This window comes from Dama dama, chromosome 23 (assembly GCF_033118175.1).
Source record: "Dama dama isolate Ldn47 chromosome 23, ASM3311817v1, whole genome shotgun sequence".
In the NCBI taxonomy this organism is placed as follows: Eukaryota; Metazoa; Chordata; class Mammalia; order Artiodactyla; family Cervidae; genus Dama; species Dama dama.
In genome coordinates this window covers 70700496-70724549 of record NC_083703.1, presented here as the reverse complement: position 1 = coordinate 70724549, position 24054 = coordinate 70700496, and the positions used below count along the sequence as shown (strand labels likewise).

Genomic DNA, 24054 nt, shown 5'->3' with positions numbered 1-24054 from the left:
AGCTCAGCTGGTAAAGAATCCACCTGCAATGAAGGAGACCCTGGTTAGATTCCTGAGTCAGGAAGATCTGCTGGAGAAGGGATAGGCTACCCACTCCAGTATTCTTGGGCTTCCCTAGTGGCTCAGCTGGTAAAGAATCCACCTGCAATGTGGGAGACCTGGGTTAAATCCCTGGGTTGGGAAGATCCCGTGGAGAAGGGAAAGGCTACCCACTCCAGTATTCTGGTCTGGAGAATGTCATGGACTGTTAGAGTCCATGGGGTCGCAAAGAGTCAGACGTGACTGAGTGACTTTCACTTTAGGTGCTATGAAAAAAGAGTTTGTGTTTCCCGTGAGCTAAAACACATTAAATGTCCAGAGTAACACCCTTTCTCCCTTGTGGTTCAGCAGGACATCTGAAAGACCCCACACACCCCCACAGCTGTATTCCTCTCATATCCTAGTTTGCTCACTGAGCAGTTACGACCAAAAAGCATCCTCTTGTTGCTACAGATCTTTTGCTTCTGGCACAGCAAGTAATCTTCATTTTTGTTTGTATTAAGTTCATAAAACCTACTCTGTGAACCTTGGCTGATATCAGCACTTTTGCTGTTTTGACGTCTTCCCACTGATTTTCATGAAATTGTGACAAAATGGGGAAAAAAAGAATGACTTTCATAGTTCCTTTTTAGTAGTGAAATCCTTTCTTCAAACACAACCATACCTAGAAGTCTATTCTATAAAACAGATTAAAAAAAAAAATTTCCCTCTGATTGGAGCAGAGGTGAGGGGACACTCATGTGTTTGCTGAGTCTTGCTCACACACACACATGCACACACACACACACACACACACACATGTACAAAACCCCTCATGAGGGTCCAGTTCACTCCTGACCCACAGGAGACACTCTAAACAGAGGTCTCCCTTCCTAACTCTGGCTCAGCTCTTAGGTCCCTAAGCCACAGACTAATAATTCACTTACTCTTTCCCCAGAGACCACATGGGTGAACCTTTTCACTCTATAATTTACCCAAAGTAAAAATAATGATCCCCACCACTGGTCACTTGAACAGCTTAAGACTGATCGTTTTTGTTTTTGCTCAGTTTCTAAGTCCCTCCCAACTCTTTGCAACCCCATGGGCTGCAGCCCGCCAGGCTTCCCTGTCCTTCACCATCTTCTGGAATTTGCTCAAACTCATGTCCGTTGAATCAGGGATACCATCCAACCATCTCACCCTCTGTCATCCCCTTCTCCTCCTGCCCTCAGTCTTTCCCAGCATCAGGGTCTTTTCCCATGGGTCTTTCCCATGGCATCAAGTGGCCAAAGTTTTGGAGCTTCAGCTTCAGCAGCAGTCATAAGAACAAGGCTATTATTTGAACGGCTCTGTCTAAAATCAAGCAGTACACAGAGTGCATGACCATACATGGAAACCCTGTGGACCGCTGGATTAGAGGAGCATCAGGAAAGATGTAGCCCCAGTTTGTGGGGCTCTCATAGATCACAGGGTATCACTGAGAGACACTTTGTTGCTACAGTCACCCAGGGTCCAGGAGTCAGCCCTCAGCCTAGAGACAAGAGAGAAACTCAGAGGCCAGTATTTTGTCACGTGAGGGATCCTTGGGCTGGAAGTGCTTCTGCATCTTGGCTCTGCCACCACAGGAATCAACACCTGTGATTAAGTTACATTCAACTGTAAACATACATGCACAAGTTCATGTAGAACTGGGAAATCTGAGTAAGGTCAGTGTATTCATGTCAATTTCCTGATCACGATGCTGTGGATCAGTTATATAAGACAGCAACATTGGGGAAGACTGAGTGGACAGTATAAGGGACCTCGCTAGGTTATTTTTTACAACCTCATGTGAATCTACAGTCATCTCAAAATAAAACTTCCTCTTAAGCAAAAGCTGGTGCTCTGGTAAAGGACTAGTAGGTAACTTCAGACCCTGGCCAGGTTCACCAGAGTCTTCAGATGTATTTCATGGTTTTCCTAGTCATTTACTCACTTGTCAGACCAAGTATGTGATAAAAGTGTTCTACCCGTTTCTGATGATTGTAAAGTGGTTTATGTGTATCTTTTTTTCTTAATCATTTTTGGCAGAGGCTTGTCTAATTTATCGGTGTTTTCAAAGGAAAGAGCCACCTTTTATTTTTCTTCAGCTTCTCTGTTGTGTCCTTAACTTCCCTTATGTCCCATTAACATCTGTTCTTATATTTACTTACTTAGTACTTTCAATGACTGTATTTTTCATCTCCAGAAGTTAAATTTGTATTGTGCAAAGCCACCCATCTTTCTCCCATGATGTGTTGCCTTAAGCTGTGGTTCATGATCCTTCCATTTTCTCCTTAATCAGTCTAAGTGTATTTATTTTATCGTCTCTTAGACAGTTTTATTCTTTTCAATTCTTGGTAGGCATATCTCTCTGTGTATCGTGTCTGCTGACTTTCTCTCGTGGGGATAAGCTTCCTCACATGGCTTGTCATTCTTTGTATTTTATTTTTCCGCTTTGAATTCATCTTTAGTGGAGGCGATTTTGTTCTGTGGGAATTAGCATGTCTTGGATTATGAACACAGTCCTATAGAGCGGTTCTCATTTCTTGTCAGGACAGGAAGACTTTGTGTGGTATGACAAGACTTTGTATGCTGACTTCTAGATTAGCAGCTGCTGTCTCACACAGAGAACAAATGTGGAACCTGGACACAAGTGTGGCTGGGTCCAGAGCTTCCTTTGTACATTGTCTCTGTTTGAAAGCTGTACGCCCTTCTTTTTCTTGTTTGTTTTTTATTTTGTGTCGGCATATAGCTTATTAACAGGGTTGTAATAGTTTCAGGTGAACAGCCAAGGGACTCAGCCACACGTATACATGTATCACTCTCCCACAAACTACCCCCCATCCAGGCTGCCACATAACATTGAGCAGAGTTCCCTGGTGTACACTCTTCCTTTTATTCTACTAATTGAAACCTTTAACTTAAGGGTGTTACACACACACAATTGACACAGATACACACACACATGCTTAAAATTAGATCCTTTACTTAAGAACAAGATTAAAATAGTATATATTGGCTGTCCACTGCAAAAGGTAAAGAAGTTAATATATATATATTTTCTAGTAACTCATCAGTCACCATTTCCTGGTTTTCCTTAGTAACATTTCACAAGTTAATCCAGTATTTTTAGTTTAGCTGTTTTTACGTCGTTTCTCTTTAAGAATTCTTTTTTACAGTTCATTCTGTTTCAACTCACATTTATTTTTATTTTCATACTCATATCTCTGTTTAACTGATTTTGTTGTATAACAAATCGGTTCTTTTATAACACAATTTCCTCCAATCTTGTGGGGATTTTTATTTATTTTTTTAACCAAAACATTTTTTTCCTTTTTTCCCCCTTACCTCCCCACACCTCTAGAAAAGAATCAGAGCCAATATAATTCCTGAGTCTTTGTGCATTAGGGAACATCTTTCTGTAGCCTCATAAATGAAAAACAGCTTTATCAGTGTATGATTTTGGAGTCACAGCATTTTTCCCTCAACAATTTTGTTCCGGTGATTTGGGGCATTTAAATTTAGGCAACAGAAAATATGGTTAGCATTTTTTCTTTTTCTTTTTCTTCATAGATAGCCTTTTCTTCCAGCCTAGATGTTTATCTGAGTTTTTGTGCATCAATAATGTTTAATAATATTATCAGGAGATTTGTTCTATTTTTAAGTAGCACAATGGAGAGCTCTTTACATTTGAAAATTTGGGGTTTTTATTCTGCCAAAGAGCTGTTTTTACATTGTATCCTTTATTATCACATCTATTTCATTTATTCTGTTCTCTTCTTTGATAACAGCAATTATCTGTCTTTATGCGTCTGTTTTCTTTTCTCTGAAAATGTCTTTTTGGTACCTTCACACATGAACACACATGAGCAGATGACAGATACCAGGAAAATAGGAGTCTCACTGTTCTCATTCCCTTGTATATTCACTGCAGAGTTCTCTAATTCTTCCCAAGTTTCTGCCTCAATGTTGCTTATTCTCAATACAAATTCCAATGTCCATTCTAATTTTGTTATTATGTTTTGGTTTCATCTTTCTTTGCCTTGCTCAGCAAATTTTTTTCTAGTTGCTACTTAACTGGATCCATATTTTGAAATATCTGTCCTCATAGTTAATCTTTTACTACCTTTATTGTTCCATGTTTTCTTGAACTCCATACCAACGCAAATGCCTTTCTATTTTCTATTGTGTAAGTTATAGAAAAACAAAATAAACGGGCTTAAACAGTATGTTAATGTATTATCTTACAAAAGAGGAAGTCGAGAGTTAGAGGAGGTTCCATGGCTTGGTTGAATGATATGCACAAGAATGTCATTAAGGCTCCAATTCCTTTCAAGTTCTCCACTTTGCCATTTCATATTGGCATTGTCTTCAGTCTGGATCCCCTCTAGGAGGCAAGATTGCTTTAGCAGTTCTAAGCATCAAGCCCACACATGGTAGTGTCCAGTAGGAGACAGAAGTTGCTGGAGTATCCTTAAAAGCAAGGAAATCTTCCCTAGAAGAAAGTAGAACTCCCCTAATAGAACATCCCTCCTAGCTCACTGAACATTTTTGAGAATTGGCAGAGTTGATAGAAACACCCAACTGGCTTAAGGAAATCAGGATTTGCCCCTAGGTCTTGGAATAGGGCCATCCTCCTCTGAGTCACATGGAGAATGTGTGGGCACCCAAGCTTATTTGGGAGTTCTGCCAGAAAGGAAGAATTTGGGGGATGACTGTTGAGTCAATAGTCACCACTGACTACTTTTTTCTTTGGAAAATGTTGTTTTTCTCAGCATCCAGAGTGTTATTTTTCTTCTTTTTCACATCCTGGATTTTTCTAAGGCTCTGTGCTGTCTTATTTCTGTTTTCTTAGCTTTGAAGAGGAGGTCTCTCCAGGATTGGTGTTTGTGAATAAAGGGAGAAGGCAAATTGTTACTGTTGCTTTTGCTCTTCAGCTGATCGGAATCCTCTTCTTGTGGCTGAAGCAGGAGACGTAACGAATGTCCACAGTCCCCTCTTCTATGTGACATGTCTTCCACCATCCTTCCATCTCATGAGAGCTGTGGAAGAAGAAATTCATACTCTCCACAAAGAGAAAGATTGATTTCTTTAAGCGAATGAATCCAGAAGCACTTTCCCATGACTCTTACCATGACAATTTTTTTTTCTCTTAATACTGAACCTGCCTCCTGGGGTACAAAGTTGTTTACCTACCCTCTTTTGTCTTTTTTTTTTTTTTTTTTTTGACTGTGTCAGGTCTTAAGCCATGTGGGATGTTAGCTCCCCAACCAGGGATCAAACCTGCATCCTTGGCATTGCAAGGCAGATTCTTAACCACTGCACCATCAGGAAAGTCCCCACCTTCTTTGGTCTTCACCAATAAAAGGGACTGAGGAAGACAAAGGGCTTGGAGATGCATGATCCCTGTATTGGCTTGCTCGATTCTCTGACCCCAGGAAAGAAAATGGGAAAAGATGAAACGATTCTGTCCTTTGAGCCAGTGTTACCTCAATAACAAAGTATAGGAGTATCAATTGCCAACTATATAATGGCCATTTCAACTCTTCAGAATGTGGCACAGTGAGGTAGCATTGCATTTACTATTAGTTTTAAAGCTCAACCCTGGGCAGTTGGTCAGATTTAAGACTGGGAGAGAAAGTAATTCCATCTGCCATTACATTGAGTGAGAACACATTCCGGAGGGAGACATGAGATGGGGGTGTGGTGTGAACATACACTTTCTTGAAGGTCACAAATCTATGCACACCTATCCTGTTAGTCGCTTGTTCAGTTCAGTTCAGTTCAGTCGCTCAGTCGTGTCCGACTCTTGGCAACCCCATGAATTGCAGCATGCCAGGCCTCCCTGTCCATCACCAACTCCCAGAGTTTACTCAAACTCATGCCCATAGAGTCGGTGATGCCATCCAGCCATCTCATCCTCTGTCGTCCCCTTCTCCTCTTGCCCCCAGTCCCTCCCAGCATCAGGGTCTTTTCCAATGAGTCAACTCTTCGCATGAGGTGGCCAAAGTACTAGAGTTTCAGCTTCAGCATCAGTCCTTCCAGTGAACACCCAGGACTGATCTTTAGGATGGACTGGTTGGATCTCCTTGCAGTCCAAGGGACTCTCCAACACCACAGTTCAAAAGCATCAATTTTTCAGCGCTCAGCTTTTTTCGTAGTCCAAATCTCACATCCATACATGACTACTAGAAAAACCATAGCTTTGACTAGATGGATCTTTGTTGGCAAGGTAATGTGTCTGGTTTTTAATATGCTGTCTAGGTTGGTCATAACTTTCCTTCCAAGGAGTAAGCATCTTTTAATTTCATGGCTGCAGTCACCATCTGCAGTGATTTTGGAGCCCAAAAAAATAAAGTCAGCCACTGCTTCCACTGTCTCCCCATCTATATCCCATGAGGAGATGGGACCAGATGCCATGATCTTAGTTTTCTGAATGTTGAGCTTTAAGCCAACTTTTTCACTCTCCTCTTTCACTTTCATCAAGACACTCTTTAGTTCCTCTTCACTTTCTGCCATAAGGGTGGTGTCCTCTGCATATCTGAGGTTATTGATCTTTCTCCTGGCAATCTTGATTCCAGCTTGTGCTTCTTCCAGCCCAGTGTTTCTCATTATGTACTCTGCATATAAGTTAAATAAGCAGGGTGACAATCTACAGCCTTGACGTACTCCTTTTCCTATTAGGAACCAGTCTGTTGTTCCATGTCCAGTTCTAACTGTTGCTTTCTGACCTGCATACAGGTTTCTCAAGATGCAGGTCAGGTGGTCTGGTATTCCCATCTCCTTCAGAATTTTCCACAGTTTATTGTGATCCACAGAGTCGAAGGCTTTGGCGTAGTCAATAAAGCAGAAATAGATGTTTTTCTGGAACTCTCCTGCTTTTTCAATGATCCAGCGGATGTTGGCAATTTGATCTCTGGTTCCTCTGCCTTTTCTAAAACCAGCTTGAACATCTGGAAGTTCACGGTTCACGTGTTGCTGAAGCCTGGCTTGGAGAATATTGAGCATTACTTTATTAGTGTGTGAGATGAGTGCAATTGTGCAGTAGTTTGAACATTCTTTGGGATTGGAATGAAAACTGACCTTTTCCAGTCCTGTGGCCACTGCTGAGTTTTCCAAATCTGCTGGCATATTGAGTGCAGCACTTTCACAGCATCATCTTTTAGTATTTGAAATACCTCAACTGCAATTCCATCACCTCCACTAGCTTTGTTCGTAGTGATGCTTTCTAAGGCCCACTTGACTTCACATTCCAGGATGTCTGGCTCTAGGGGAGTGATCACACCATTGTGATTATCTGGGTCATGAAGATATTTTTTGTACAGTTCTTCTGTATTCTTGCCACCTCTTCTTAATATCTTCTGCTTCTGTTAGGTCCATACCATTTCTGTCCTTTATCAAACCCATCTTTGCCTGAAATGTTCCCTTGATAACTCTAATTTTCTTGAAGAGATCTCTAGTCTTTCCCATTCTGTTGTTTTCCTCTATTTCTTTGCATTGATCACTGAGGAAGGCTTTCTTATCTCTCCTGGCTATTCTTTGGAACTCTGCATTCAAATGGGAATATCTTTCCTTTTCTCCTTTGCTTTTCACTTCTCTTCTTTTCACAGCTATTTGTAAGGCCTCCTCAGACAACCATTTTACCTTTTTGCATTTCTTTTCCATGGGGATGATCTTGATCCCTGTCTCCTGTACAATGTCATGAACCTCCGTTCATAGTTCATCAGGCTGTCTGTCTATCAGATCTAGTCCCTTAAATCTATTTCTCACTTCCACTGTATAGTCATAAGGGATTTGATTTAGGTCATACCTGAATGGTCTAGTGGTTTTCCCTACTTTCTTCAGTTTAAGTCTGAATTTGGCAATAAGGAGTTCATGATCTGAGCCACAGTCAGCTCCTGGTCTTGTTTTTGCTGACTGTATAGAGCTTCTCCATCTTTGGCTGCAAAGAATATAATAAATCTGATTTCGGTGTCGACCATCTGGTGATGTCCATGTGTAGAGTCTTCTCTTGTGTTGTTGGAAGAGGATTATGCTATGACCAATGCGTTCTCTTGGCAAAACTCTATTAGCCTTTGCCCTGCTTCATTCCATACTCCAAGGCCAAATTTGCCTGTTACTCCAGGTGTTTCTTGACTTCCTACTTTTGCATTCCAGTCCCCTATAATGAAAAGGACATCTTTTTTGGGTGTTAGTTCTAAAAGGTCTTGTAGGTCTTCATAGAACCATTCAACTTCAGCTTCTTCAGCATTACTGGTTAGGGCATAGGCTTGGATTACCGTGATATTGAATAGCTTGCCTTGGAAACGAACAGAGATCATTCTGTCGTTTTTGAGATTGCATTTCGGACTCTTTTGTTGACCATGATGGCTACTCCATTTCTTCTAAGGGATTCCTGCCCACAGTAGTAGATATAATGGTCATCTGAGTAAAATTCACCCATTTCAGTCCATTTTAGTTCGCTGATTCCTAGAATGTCGACATTCACTCTTGCCATCTCTTGTTTGACCACTTCCAATTTGCCTTGATTCATGGACCTAACATTCCAGGTTCCTATGCAATAGTGCTCTTTACAGCATCGGACCTTGCTTCTATCACCAGTCACATCCACAATTGGGTATTGTTTTTGCTTTGGCTCCATCCCTTCATTCTTTCTGGAGTTATTTCTCCACTGATCTCCAGTAGCATATTGGGCACCTACCAACCTGGGGAGTTCCTCTTTCAGTGTCCTATCATTTTGCCTTCTCTTACTGTTCATGGGGTTCTCAAGGCAAGAATACTGAAGTGGTTTGCCATTCCCTTCTCCAGTGGACCACATTCTGTCAGCCCTCTCCACCATGACCCGACCGTCTTGGGTGGCCCCACACGCCATGGCTTTGTTTCATTGAGTTAGACAAGGCTGTGGTCCTGTGATCAAGTTGGCTAGTTTTCTGTGATTATGGTTTTAGTGGTTTTAGTTTGATTATGGTCTGCCCTCTGATGCCCTCTCGCAATACCTGCCGTCTTACTTGGGTTTCTCTTGCCTCGGCCATGGGGTATCTCTTCACAGCTGCTCCAGCAAAGCGCAGCAGCTGCTCCTTACCTTGGACGAGGGGTATGTTCTCACAGCGGCCGCCGCCCCTGACCTCAGGCGTGGGGTAGCTCCTCTTGGCCGCCGCCCCCAACCTCAGAGGTGGGGAAGCTCCTCTCGGCCGCCGCTCCTGCGCTGTTGCAGCCTGGCACTCTCGGTCGCTACCCCTGACCTTGGGCGAGGGGTAGCTCCTCACAGCCACGCTTCTGCGCTGTCCGTCACAGCCGGCATGCTTCTGCGTTAGTGGCTTGAAGTGAAGTGAAAGTCTCTCAGTCGTGTCCAACTCTTTGCAACCCCATAGACTATACAGTCCCTGGAATTCTCCAGGCAAGAATACTGGAGTAGGCTGTCATTCCCTTCTTCAGGGGATCTTCCCAACCCAGGGATCGAACCTGGGTCTCCTGCATTGCAGGCAGATTCTTTACCATCTGGGTCACAAAGGAAGCCCCTGTCCTAGTTTAAGTCAAAAGTAGCATGTCATGCCTATGATTTTATATTTCACTCTCATTCATAATGAGATAAAGTAAAACTGGTTGAAAGTTGATTTAAAGAAGAACTTTGAAAGCATAACTGTGTAGATACGCACTATTCAGTGAAGTTGCCCCTGGCCACAGGTGGCTACTTACATTTAAATTAATTGAAATTAAGTTAAAAATTAAGTTCCTCAGTCATATTAGCTGTATTTGAGGTGCATGTTAGTCATAGGGGGCCTCCCAGGTGGCATGACCAATGGTAAAGAATCCATCTACTAATGCATGAAGTGGCTGCCATATTGAATGTGTAAATATAGAGCAGTGTCCATCCTTATGTGATGTTCCACTGGACAGTGCTCTGCTAGAGCTATATGGGTAGGTGCCTTTTGGAGTTCATTCTAGCTCTAAGTCAGTTCTCTTGGAACTTGATTTGACTCTGGATGTCTGTGTATACCCACCCTGTCCAGCACTGTGGCCACTGACCATATGTGTTGTTGAGCACTAGAAATACGGCTGAGTTGAAATGCTTTATAAGATACACTTTGGATTTCAAAGCCTTAGTATGAGTAAAGAATGTCAAATATATCATTAATAATGTTATACCAGTTTTGCATTGAAATGTCATTTCAGTGCATTGGATTCAACAAAACTTCTTACTAAAATTCATTTCACTTTTTTTTTTTTTGACCTGCAACCCACTCCAGTACTCTTGCCTGGAAAATCCCATGGATGGAGGAGTCTGGTAGGCTACAGTCCATGGGATCTCAAAGGGTCGGACACGACTGAGTGACTTCCCGTAATGTTGCTATAAGAAAAGCAATTTAACTTACATACATGGCTCATGCTGTATTTCCACTGGACCTCTTTACCCTTCTGTGTAACTCCAGAATGTTCTCCCGTTCCCTGTATCTTTCACTAGATCTGTGGTTCCCAGTCCAGGAGCCATAAGCCACATGTGGGATTTTAAATTTAAGTGAATTAAACTGAAGCAAAATGTGAAATGCAGTTTGCCCATCACAGTAGCCACATTTCCCATGCTCAGTAGTCACATGCGATGAGTGGCACGGCACAGATACAGCCCATTTCCATCATCGTGGAAAGGGACCGACCAGATACAGGTTGCACACAGTTACAGCAGAATCCAAAGAAGTGGATGCTTCAAGTTTGAGGAATATTTCCACGGTGCCTAACTCTGCGGCACATTACCCTCCCACCTCCCAGAGCCCATCCTGTCTCACTTTTCTCAAGTGTTTATGCACCTTCTCTCCTACAAGTGGCAGGAGAGCGTGTCCTCCCTCTGAACACACTTTCCCCCATCCTCCTGTCTGTACGTGTATCTCACACTGTGCTTTGTACAGTGTAGGTCCTCAGTTCAGATTTGTTAGCTGGTTGGAGTGGCTATTCCTAGCAAGAGATTAGAAATATGTGGCTGACATTAATAGAAGATCTGTAATGACTGGTTCAGTTCAGTTCAGTCACTCAGTCGTGTCCGACTCTTTGCGACCCCATGAACCGCAGCACACCAGGCCTCCCTGTCCATCACCAACTCCCGGAGTCCACCCAAACCCATGTCCATTGAGTCAGTGATGCCATCCAACCATCTCATCCTCTGTTGTCCCCTTCTCCTCCTGCCCACAATCTTCCCCAGCATCAGGGTCTTTTCCAATGAGTCAGCTCTTCGCATCAGGTGGCCAAAGTATTGGAGTTTCAGCTTCAGCATCAGTCCTTCCAAAGAACACCCAGGACTGATCTCCTTTAGGATGGACTGGTTGGATCTCCTCGCAACCAAGGGACTCTCAAGAGTCTTCTCCGACACCACAGTTCAAAAGCATGAATTCTTCGGCACTCAGCTTTCTTTATAGTCCAACTCTCACATCCATACATGACCACTGGAAAAACCATAGCCTTGACCAGACGGACCTTTGTTGGCAAAGTAATGTCTCTGCTTCTTAATATGCTGTCTAGGTTGGTCATAACTTTCCTTCCAAGGAGGAAGCGTCTTTTAATTTCATGGCTGCAGACACCATCTGCAGTGATTTTGGAGCCCAGAAAAATTAAGTAATGACTGGTAGCAGGAGAATGAAAAAGAAAGAGAAGGTCAAAGCCAGGTTCCCAAGGAAGAATGACTGGTAGAAAGACAGGAAAGAGGAAATCAGAGGGAGCGTGGTAACCGGCATCTCCATAACCCCACATCACCATAACCCCTCTGCTGGCCCCACAAGTGCCTCACAGGCAGTGGAGGGACTCGTTGCAGTGGTGGGGGGTGGGGAGGGGACTCAAGCCCTAGACAACAGCTATAGAAAAAAGTACAAAAGAAATCCAAAATATTATTATGTGATAAATAAACATGCAAGACCCATTAATGAGAATTTGAAATGGTATGAAAATCAAGGGTCTGATGAGGAGAAAAATGAAAACTGTTCTCTCCCTGGGCCAGCTGGTTCGAGTTACATTTTATGAGCAGCATGTGGATTCCAGCGCCCTTGTTGAATTAGCAACAGAATCGCACATTAGTTTTAAGGCTCCCTCTCGAATAGGAACATCATAACGCTTTTTAATTGGGGCTGATAAAAACGTAGCATTACTTGTAGGTTCCTGAGAGAAGTGAGTTGTGAAATTGGGTTTTCATTAAACCTAATGATGGAAAATTAAGTATAGTGCGTCTGGTGAAATGGGGTGTGATAAAAGGCATCACTTCTGCGTTATCAGAGGTTAATAAGGGAATAGGTGAAGTAAGATACATTGGAAAAGGGAGTCCAACTAGTTGAATTAATAAACCTTGAAAATCCCTTGGTTCCGAGTCTTCACAGCATCATTAGCACCAGCGCTCACATTATTACAAATGTTACAATGATACAAGTTGCTAAATTTCAGACACGTTTATTTTCCATTCCAGTGTTGGTTTTGCTGACATCGAGTTTACAGTCTGTCTAGCAATGTGTTTAAAGGAAAACATCCATATTGGTAGCTGTTTGGCTTTGGAAACACTTGGCATCTCACAAAAATCATCAGGTGCTTGATCCTAAGAAATCTATCTCTGCTAGATAGCTGGTCTCCCAGGCCACCCAGGCCCATGGGTCTCTGAAGATATCTATCCGCGTATATGATGGTGGCTTAGGTGGGAGACATTCCCAGGGCTCTAGGCACCGACTCTGGTTCATCCTCTCCTGGAAAACCAGGAAGTACAGCATCTGGAGAAGCAAACCCAAGTGTTCCTTTCTTCTCCAGCCCCACAGGTGATATTCACCAGAAGGATGCCACATATCCATGGCAGCTGGGACACCTACAAGTCATATGTACTGAGTCGTTTCCATCATGTCTGACTCTTTGCAACCCTATAGACTATAGCCCGCCAGGCTCCTCTGTCCATGGGATTCTCCAGGCAAGAATATTGGAGTGGGTTGCTAGGCCCTCATCCAAGGGATCTTCCCAACCTAGGGATTGAACCCACATCTCTTATGTCTCCTGCCTTGGCAACCTGGTTCTTTATCATTGAGTTACAAGACATAATGTGTCTTTAAAGAGAAGGCATCTTCTTAAAATCCTTTCTAGAGGCTTGAAGGTTCGTAGACATTCACACCTCTCTAGGCCTACCTCACTCCATGTCTTACAACCTTGCCCCCATCACCTCTCCACCCTCCGCCTCCACTCCATCCCAGCCCCCTTGCTGTTACATAGATGTGCTTGGCTTTTCCCACTTCTCCTCTTGTGCTTCCAGTGGGCGTCCTTGTCTGTCCACCTTACAGGGTTCCAAACTCCTGGACCACAGACTGCTACCAGGCCATGGCCTGTTAGGAACCCAGCTACACAGCAGGAGTGAGCAGCCAAGTGAATGAAGCTTCATCTCTCTTTACAGGCACTCCCCGTCACTCACATTACCACCTGAGCTCCACCTCCTGTCAGATCAGCCAGGGCAGAATAAATGCAATGCAGTTGAATCAGCCCAAAACCATCCTCTACCCTGGATCCGTGGAAAAATTGTCTCCCACGAAACTAGTCCCTCAGGCCAAAAAGGTTGGGGACCACTGTACTTGACTGTCAAGGGTGGAACCTGTCTTCTGAGCATTTCCAGTGCCTGCCAGAGTCCCTGGCACAGGGTGAAGTCTCAGTAAATCCTAACTCCCGATCACAAGGGTGTGATGGAGGAGGGACACAGTGCCCACATTTGCCAGCTCTGTGTTGAAGCAGTGCCCATGCAGATGTGTTACCTATGACCTCACATCCGAGGAGAAAAATAAGCTGTATTTTCCTCATGCCTGACAGGAAACATGTGCGTACATCTCACCTTCTTACATCATGTGCTTACATCTAGGCCCTTCTTCCTGGTGGATAAACCTGTAAGTTCTAGATCTTTCTGTCGGCAATCGTTTCCTTACTAGGAACAGCTTTGCTCATGCCGACACATAGGAGGGAAGTTCACTTTTACAGAATCAGTGTTTGATGGATTATTGAGACAAACTGAAAGATGCATGGGTTCTGAAAAGAAAAGTTGCAGAAAATGAGGAAATACATGCTAAACCTCCCAGGAAATGAGTGTGGCATAGCCCTCGTGGGGTCTGCCTTGGTGCCTTGCAGTGTCTGAAAACATCTGGGTGAAACACGTTAAATCTGGCAGTCCTCATCTTATGCACACCACAAACACCGCAGTCTAGGGCATAGAGTGTTCACGACTCTGGGAGGAGAGACAAAGCCTGAATGGTTCTGGATGAGATGCACTGGCCCTAGAACATTGACAGTGTGTGGCTGGCAGGGAGTTCAGAGGGTAAGAAAATGGTTTTACTGGTACAAGGGGAGCAGAGGCATTCAAATTCCACCCTCAACAGGCATCAGTTTTGAGGGTAGCCCAACTAATATGGGGCAGTGAACTCAATCAGTGTGTGTAAAGATTGTTAACAGGGGAGATTATAGCTCTTATACCAAGGAGAGGTGATGAAGGAGATCAGGTATACAGCCCGGACCTGGGAGAAGTAGCTGAAGGAGGAGGTTCAGACCTTTCTACCTGCAAGGTAGGCACAGCATCACTCCAGGATTAAGACTTTTACGTGCTGGGGAAATCAGACAGTAGGCAGAAAATGATCACACTGCAGATGCCAGAGCTGGAGAGAGCAGCTGAGAGGGTGAGTGTCCCTGCTTTTTACTGTGGATCCAAAGACTGGCTCCAATTCCTCCCAGAGTACAACCTGAAGGAAACAAAACTAGTAGAGAAACCAGGTCACAAGGATACAGTCAAATGGACCAGAAGCAGACACATGGCTCTGTTCTCCAGGGACCACCAAGACATTCCAGGCAGGCTGCAGGAGGGTGCCTCCAGTATCCAGCCTGCCCAGCTTCTAACTGGTTCTGGGATTGGCCTGGATTGGCCATGACCACCCTGGCAAGCCTGGAGGACGGACAGAGCTGACAGCCAACCTGAGAGCTTGGCTTTACTCCATAAAGATGCACCCTTGAAATAGAAACAGACCGCCTGTTATTGTGTCTGTTTGTTGTTTAGTTTTTAAACCTGCCACTACAGCCAGGCCAGGGAAACCACACATCTCTGATCTTTCTGAAATTCCCTGATCAGTAGTCCTGAGTTGGTTCCCTCAGTCCTCCCCATGTCAAGCTGAGGGAGGGACAGAGGACAGAGGACAAAGCTCCTATAGGTGATGGCCTGTTCTGCCTCCTTCTCTTTGAAGCAGATGGCAGCCGTGGGGAGCTGGCGCAGCCCACCCTCACGATCCAGACTCACCCCTACCGAGCCTGCGACCCCGTGGAGATGAGCTATCCCCGGGACCAGTTCCAGCCTGCCATCCGGGTGGCTGACCTGCTCCAGCACATCACCCAGATGAAGAGGGGCCAGGGCTACGGGTTCAAGGAGGAGTATGAGGTAAGAGACCACCCCGCAGGAAACTCCCTGGTGGGCGCAGAAGCCTCATGGATGCTACAGTCTTGCTACTCAAAGTATGGTCCAGCAGCATCAGCAGCACCCGGGAGCATGTCAGAAATACACGGTCTCAGTCCCCACCCAGATCTGCTTTTGTCAGTTTGGAGTCACGTCTTCCTTCAGTAGGAAGAGAGAATGACTTGAGCCCCCATCCTACACATTGAAGAAAAACCAGCAGGTGTCCCCTGCCTTCCAGTGATTTCTAGGAGGTCTGCTTGCTCCTGGTCTCCTGTTGCCTCATGGTCATGCTTCTGTTGTGTTTTCAGCACCCGCCCCAGTCAATATCTCATCTGGTGACCGCCATCCCCCCCTTTCTCTGTACCTCTCCACATCCATTGGACATCCCTTACCTTGCTCCCCAGCCTGTCTCTATTGCCAGGGACGTGTGATAGCAGTTGTTACTGAGGTTTGGGAAATCACAGAAAGATTGCCATACAGGAAGCACCTGAATACAAGTCCTTCTGAGGTTCTGGTCACCTGACAGGTCTCTGTCCACTTCCTTCCCCAAAGTTCTCTTCAGTGTCCTCAAATTTTCCTTTTTTTCCTCCTCCTTTTTTTCTAGCAGCCAAAAGAGGACTCCCATACTCCGTTTACTTTTTTTATGCAGAACAATTTAGCTTTCTTTATCTCACTCCCTTTGTTTCACTCCTTGCCCATTAGGCCTCACCTTTTGCAAGCAAAAAGTAGAATGAAAAAAGGAGGAACTCATTACGATGTTTTCTAGCCCTAAAGAGCACCTCACTCCCCTGGAGGAATTTTGCACCCTTCCTGTGCCAGTCAGAATGCAGCTGCAAGCAGCTTTGGAAAGAGCATCTCATTCTTCTCTTTTCCTCTCTCTCCCTCTCCTCCTCCTTTCCCAAAATATCTTTTGAGCACTTACTGTGTGCCAGGCTCTGGGTTATTTGCACTGGGTTTTCTTGTGGTGGTGGTGTTTTTTCTTGCCTTCACATGCAGCATGTGGCCCAAATATGCTAGGTTCAGTTCAGTGTGTGCAGTGAAAATGCGTTGACTCAGATGCTACACATTTGGAATTCTTGATACCAAGGACTAAGTTTAACTCTCAGACAGTATTCTGAGAAAGCGCTTACACAGCAGTATTTCAGAAGCTGTGTGAGGTCATGAAATTGTGCCAAACCATGGGGGAGGGGTCCAGACCCCAATGCAACAAACTGTGTGGCCTCTCGGCTTTGCAGTCTGACTTTTAAAAGTCTTTATTAGTTGAATGAAGAGTTTGGATACGGTGATTACTAAGGGCCTGTCTGGTCCTAAAACTTTATGAGAGTGTAAAACACGGTAGCAAGGGGAATGTTTGACACATTTATGGGAACAAAAACGTTTATGTCAATGAATGTAAGTAATTACCAGCTCAGGAGAACTAGCAGTTAATTTCAAATATGGCCTAAGTAAAATAGCATTTTTCACATATCCAATCTATAAATTTTGGGAGGATATTGGGATAAGAATCACAGGAGGTAGTCTCATCACCTCGCTTCCCTGGACCTTATTTCCTAGGAGGTTGCTTGAATGATCTTGGTCTCAGGGGGCTGAGAATCTCAGCAGCTGGAAGCAGGACCTCGGTCCTTGTCTGCTTTGAAAAAAAGAAAGTTCAGCGAAGAGACAAAGATTGTGAAGCAGGTAAAGTGTTTATTAGAAGTGACATACATGTGGAAGAATCCACAGGTGGACTCAGAGTCATTTTCACCCAATAGGAGTGGCTTAGCTCTCTTATATGGGGGCAATTTTCCAGATCCCCTCAGCCAGTCATCTTGCTCACGTGCATATTTGGTCTGACTCAGGGCCCTCTCCAATGTGCATGCACATCTTTCAGCCAAGCTGAATTTCTAGTGTGAGAGTTTCTGGGAGGTTGGCAGGACATATTATGGGCTGGCACCCCCCCCCCCTTCCTTTGACCTCTGAGGATCTTTTCTGCTCACGTGTGGTCTGGGATATCTCCTTGATCACAAGAATGAGAAAAAATGTGATCAGCTTATCTTTTATTCAAGCAGGGCTCTGTTGTTATCTCTTGTTCTGAAGTGTCAGGGGAGACTGTTTGGAGCTGCTCAGCCTGGGGCCCATCTATCTCCTGCCTCAATCCCAAGCCCTTAAAGTATGTGTGATGGGGGGAGGGGGACACATGTACGTGCTTACACTCACTTGTGTAGATCTGTCTGCTGAGCGAATGTCAGGAGAGGGTGTGTTGTTTATAAAGTTATGGTCAGTATCATAAAGGTTGAATAAGTCATAAGTCATAATATTTAATTTGTTTTAAATTTTCAAATAGCATTAAGGGATCAATCTGTGTGATTTATCAGAAAGGGGTCAAAGTAGTCAAAGCCTGAGAAACACTGTTCTAAGAACTTGCAATCTAAAATTTGAAAACAGAAATACAAATACATTTGCCAATTTTGGTGCATTGCCACCCAGAATGATGTCACTTTTAAAAGCATCCATCCCTGTGTGGTGGGATCTGGGTTGATATTTTTTTTCTTTTTTAACATTCCTTTGTGTGTGTGTGCTTTTTTATATTTTCCAAACTTTCTAGCATGGAAATTAACTGCTTTTATAGTGAGAGAGAAAACAATACATGTTGTTCCATCATTTGAACTTCAACCAGAAATAGCATTAAGTAGGCTAGACTTGCCCTCAATCAGTTCAGATTACATTAATCAGTTAGCTTGAATGCTTAGCTTCTAGTTAACAGTATTTCCTGATTAACTGGAGATTAATTGGAAAACATTACTTAGTAGGAGTCTTTCCACAGTGTCTTTCCACTAACGGAGACTGTAGCTGGATGTTGTTTTGATCATCAAGGCTCCTGTGATGTCTGGAAGCTACAGACTGAGCAAAGAATCACAAATCCACTTGAAGACCATTTCCTATTGTAGACAGAAGATTCCCGGGTCTTCAGGCCTCTTCTCAAACCCACACACATGTGCTCTGTCTGTGGCCTGTCACTCCCCTACCCTGCTCAGTTTTTTCATACAAATGAGTGGGTTTGACAAGTTGACATATAAGGGACCTCTTAGCTGTAGCAAGCTGTGTCTTATAAAATTCAGTTAAGTTTTTCAGTCACTCAAAAATTTGTTCATTAAACATTTACCAAGTATTTACTATTCCCAAGGACTGTTCTAGATATTTGGGATACACCAGAGAACAAAAATAGACAAAGATCCTTGTCCTTGTGAAACTTGTGTTCTAGCAGAGGAACCTCAAAATAAACAGTAGACTTAAAAATAAGGAAGTTAGTTTACAGTAACTTACTGTAATATGTTAGTCAATAATATAGTATGGTAGACAATGATAAATACTGTGTTACAAACTACCCCAAATCTTAGTGACATAAAACAACCAATTTATCATGTGCATTGATTCGGTGGATCAGGAATTTGGACAGAATACAGCAGGGGTAGTCTGTCTCTACACCATGATGTCTGAAGCCTTGACTTGGAAGTTTCTATGGCTTAGGGCTGAAGTGATATGGAAGTGTCTTCACTCACATGGCTACCAGTTGATGTAGGCTGTCATCTGGGATCTCAGCTGGGATAGCCAGCTGGAACACCTATACTAAGCCTCTTCAGGTAGCCTGGCTTCTTCACAGCATGGTTGCCTCAAGATCCTTGAACTTCTTACGTAGTGGTGCAGGGCTTCATTGGTGAGCCTGCTAGCTAACAAAGTGGCAAGTGCATCACCCCTTGTGACCTGCACTTGGACACCACAGAGAACACTCCTACCACTTTATGTTGGTTATAAGCAAACAATAACTGCCTATATTCTACAGAAGGGGAATTAGACTCCATCTCTCTTTTTTTAAATGTATTTTATTATTATATATTTGGTTGTACCAAGTCTTTGTTGCGGCACATGGGGTCTTCAGTTTTCTTTGCAGCATGTGGGGTCTTTTAGTTGCAGCATATGAGCTCTTAGTTTGTAGCACGTGGGATTTTGGTTCCCTGACCAGGGGTCAAACCCAAGCTGCCTGCATTGGGAGCACAGAATCTGAGCCACTGGACACTTAGCCACCAAAGAAGTCCCTAGACTCCATCTCTTGATGAAGGGAGGGGCAGCCGCAAGATTCTAAGAGAGAATACAAAACAGGAGCAGTTGGAAACTCTGATCTGTGGCTTATACAATCTTCCACAAGTAAGTACCGTGGGGAATGAAAGAGTACAGGGAAGGGAGAGGGTATATTTCAGAAACACGAAATGAAGGAGGCTCCAATACTGAACAGACCGAAAGGGCCGTCTTTAATTATGAGATGTGGGCAGAGACTTTGTGAAAAATATCCGGAGGAAAAGATTCCAGATCAAGGGAGTAATGTATCTGGCATGTACAAGGAGGTCATGGAGTGAGTAGAGTGAACATGGAGGAAAAGCAATAGAAGGTGTAGTTGGAAAAATAAAGGGGGCCTGACCATATAGTGCCTTATAAGCCATTATAAGGACTTTAGGCTTTTACTCTGAATGGGCTAGACAGCCACTGCAGCGCTTCGAGAAGACAAGTGATAATTTCTTGACATTATTTTGAAAGACTGATTCTAGTTACTATTTGAAGAATGGAAACAAAGGAAAGAAAGTGTAAAAGTAGCGAAGCCAGTGGAGAGGCCATGCGGTAGCTCAGTGGAGAGATGGTGCTGACTCACCTGGAATGTGGCAGCAGGGGTGGTGAGAAGTTGTTGGACTATGAATGTATTTTAAGAGCCAACAGAATCCTCACACATCATACATGGAGACTGAGAGAAACAGAGGAGTCAAGGGTGATTCCAGGGTTGTTATCTGAGACCCTGGAAGGATGGAGTTGCCACCAGTGGAGATGGGAACCTGCAGATGGAACAGTGAGGAGAAGGAAGGAATGGGGAGTTCCTTTCTGAACTAAGCTGTCCAGTAGATATCCTAGTGGAGATGGAAAGTAGGTAGCTGGATGTATGAGATGGGAATTTGGGAAAGAAGCCTGGGCTTTGGAGACAGTCTGGGGAATCATTGACATAGAGATGATATGTGACTGTTTAAAGTCAGTGAGTCTAGACAGAGATGAGGACCAAGGACTCAGTCTCACAGAATTTCAACTGTAAGATGTTAAAGCACTTTTCCTAGACCAGGCATTGTATTGGTCTCTGAGAACTGAGGAGACAAGATAGAGTCCTTGCCTTATGGGGAGAGTGAAAGTCATTCAGTCATGTCTGACTCTTTGCAACCCCATGGACTATACAGTCCATGGAATTCTCCAGGCCAGAATACTGGAGTGGGTAGCCTTTCCCTTTGCTAAGGAATCTTCTCAACCCAGGGATCGAACCCAGATCTCCCGCACTGCAGGCAGATTTTTTACCAGCTGAGCCACAAGGGAAACCCAAGAATACTGGAGTGGGTAGCCTATCCCTTCTCCAGCAGATCTTTTTGACCAGGAATCAAACCGGGGTCTCCTGCATTGCAGGCGGATTCTTTACCAACTGAGTTCATAGAGCTCATTCTTAGAGATGGGCATATAAACTGACTAGTTCACTATTTGGCAAAATGTCACAATAGAGGCATCCTCAGAGCGCTGTCCAGTCCCATCACTTCATGGAAAATAGATGGGGAAACAATGAACACAGTGACAGACTTTATTTTCTTGGGCTCCAAAATCACTACAGATGATGACTGCAGCCATGAAATTAAAAGACGCTTCCTCCTTGGAAGAAAAGCTATGACAAGCCTAGACAACATATTAAAAGGCAGAGACATTTCTTTACTGACAAAGGTGCGTCTAGTCAAGGCTATGGTTTTTCCAGTGGTCATGTATGGATGTGAGAGTTAGACCATAAACAAAGCTGGGCACCAAAGAATTGATGCTTTTGAACTGTGGTGTTGGAGAAGACTCTTGAGAGTCCCTTAGACTGCAAGGAGATCCAACCAGTCAATCCTAAAGCAAATCCGTCCTGAATATTCATTGAAAGGACTGATGCTAAAGCTACAGCTCCAATGCTTTGGCCACCCGATGTGAAGAACTGACTCACTGAAAAGACCCTGATGCTGGGAAAGATTGAAGGCAGGAGGAGAAGGGGATGACAGGGGATGAGATAGTTGAATGGCATCACCACCTCAAAGGATGTGAGTTTGAGTAACCTCACAAAGAGTCGGACATGACTGAGCAACTGAACTGAACTAAACGGAGTGCTATCAGAACCTGTGGAGGTGGGATGCATTGAGCCTAGCCTGAGGTTGGATGGCCAGTGGCTTTCTGGAAGACATGAAGTCTAAGTCAAAGCTGGAGAAATAGGAGGGAACATAGAAGGAGATGGGGCTGAAATTGTTAAGCAGGCATGGGGTTGGGGCAAGTGGGTCTTGTCAGGCTGAGGAGTTTGGATTTTACTCCAGGAGTAATGGGGAGCTACTGAAAAAAGCAGGATTTTTTAAGCTGGATTCACATTTTAGATGCAACTCTTTGTCGTAGACCAGAGCAGGGAAACCAGAGACAGGTAGGCGGCTGGAACAGTAATTCAAGGAAAGTATGAAGTTGCCTGAACCAGGAGACTGGGCCCTGAGCCCAGATAAGCCCACACACATTCTTTCACATAGAGCCATAAAATCATCTTGTTCTTTTGAGCATGTAAACTTGAATATATATTTTAAGTTCAATGACTTGAAATAATGCATGAACAGTCCTGAACTGAGAGTCAAAATGCCTAGGTTCAAGTCCTGTCTCTTTGATTAAGTTTCTGGGTGACCTTGGGCCAGTTACTCCTCTCCGGGCCCCCCTTTTCACATTTACGCAATGAGAGTGAAGACATTGGTCAAAGGGATCCAAAGAGTGCTCTGTCCACGCAGGGTTGGGAGTCTCAGTAGGAACCAGTTGTCCAGGCCAGGTGGCTCCTCCATCCTATCTGTATCTCCACTAGACTTCACTCTCTGGAGCTCCCACCCTGCTAGTTATGTCTCAAGCCTTAGCTACCATGACTGACTGGGGGGCCTTGTGTTCCTAAGTACTCAAGGAGGCCTAAGGCAAATTAACTGCATTTCCTGTACAGATCTGTCTTAGAAGCTTCCAGTGTTGACTGCACGTTAGAATTACCCGGGGAAGTTTTAAGAACACCAACACCCAGGCCGTCTTTCAGACCAATTACATCAGAATCTCTGAAAGTGGGATCCAGGGATCAATATTTTCTAAGTTCTCCAGATGACTCTAATGTACTTTCAAGATAGAGTCACTGGTCTCAGGAGACCCACAGAGTCCCCAGCACTTGGCTTGCTTGTGCCCACAGACCCCTCCCCTCCCCTGCAGTAAAGACTGCTGGTGACGTCCATTGCCTATGGAAGCGTGTGGTGACCCCTCAAATCTACCCTGCTATTGGAACACAGCCACATTAAAGTCAAGGGGCTTCTGCACATGATCTTGGATCTCAGAGTCTTCCTTCCTCCCCTTCCTATCACCCCCAGTCCAAATTCCCCCAGCTTCCCCCAGTTACAAAACAGAAACCCTAAGCATGCCATCAAATGTTAACAGATGTTGGCTGGAGAGTTAGGTTTGTCTGTGAGTCCTAGAACCCCAGCCACCATCAGAGTCAGCTGAATATCACGTTTGGGAAGGATGCGGGGAAAGAAGATGAGGTGACTTTGTGATGGAGAGAAGGAAGAGAAGCGTGTTAATCCCAGTCCAATCCAGGCAGCCTGTCGTCATAATGAATAGAACAAGCCCAGTAGGGAAACCAGAAGGTATCTGGTTATTACAGCTCCATTAAGACTATTTAAGGCAACAAGGAACAGCTGTGAGGCATATGATACAGCCTAATGAAGAGCAAACATTTGTTCATCTTCCAGCTCTGGGCAGACACGCCATGTGCGTGGCTTGTGTGGGGTGAGGCCAGTGGCCAGTGTTGCCATCTTTGTTAGTCATTTGTGGGTGGTGTTGGGTGGGCAGCTTTGATTGAGTATAACCATGGAGATGGATGCTTCAAATCACCCCCAGGTGCCCTCTGCTCTGCTCAGAGCCACCCAAGCAGAGACAGAGCTGACCTTCTGCTCTTACAATTTTTTCTTTTTTCTCCCTTCACTTGGTAAGAGAGTCACAAAACACCCCACTGTAGGTAACCTCTGGGTTCTGGTCCAGCTCTTCAATTTGCAAATGAGTGATTCTTGGGTAAGGACATGGGGAATTAGTGGCAGAAGCCCAAATCATGAAAGGGAATACCATGCTTGTTCTCCAGCTCTTGAAACTCATAATGACCAAAATAGAAAGACCTGATTCCGCCTGCTTATTTCAGTCCATGTTCCATGGATTAAAATAAGGAGAAAGTGGGCCATTTCCAGAGGTGTCCCAAACACATCATGTGGTTTCAGACTTGGAAGTTCGAACCCTGTGGTTTCACACTTGGAAGTTTTTCCTATTAAGAAAGTGCTCATGTTCAAGAGACAATATATTAACTGAAACTTTTCCTTTGAGCTTATTTTTATTTTTCCGCTTGGTATTCTGTTTACAACATAGCAAATAGATATTTTCTATTTAACTGGAACCCGCCCCAATCAAAGGAGCAATTTTGAGGTGCTACCATAGAAAACTATCTCAACTGAGAATCAAGA

General features: G+C 44.2%; 1 protein-coding gene across 1 annotated transcript in view; it reads left to right on the top strand.

The window, feature by feature from the left end:
- PTPRT (protein tyrosine phosphatase receptor type T) overlaps nucleotides 1–24054 on the top strand; it is a 787366-nt gene that overhangs the window by 682052 nt on the left and 81260 nt on the right. The window contains exon 17 of the mRNA XM_061125699.1: nucleotides 15258–15448. Within this exon, the coding sequence (XP_060981682.1) occupies nucleotides 15258–15448 (191 nt within the window). The remainder of the gene's footprint in view (nucleotides 1–15257; nucleotides 15449–24054) is intronic.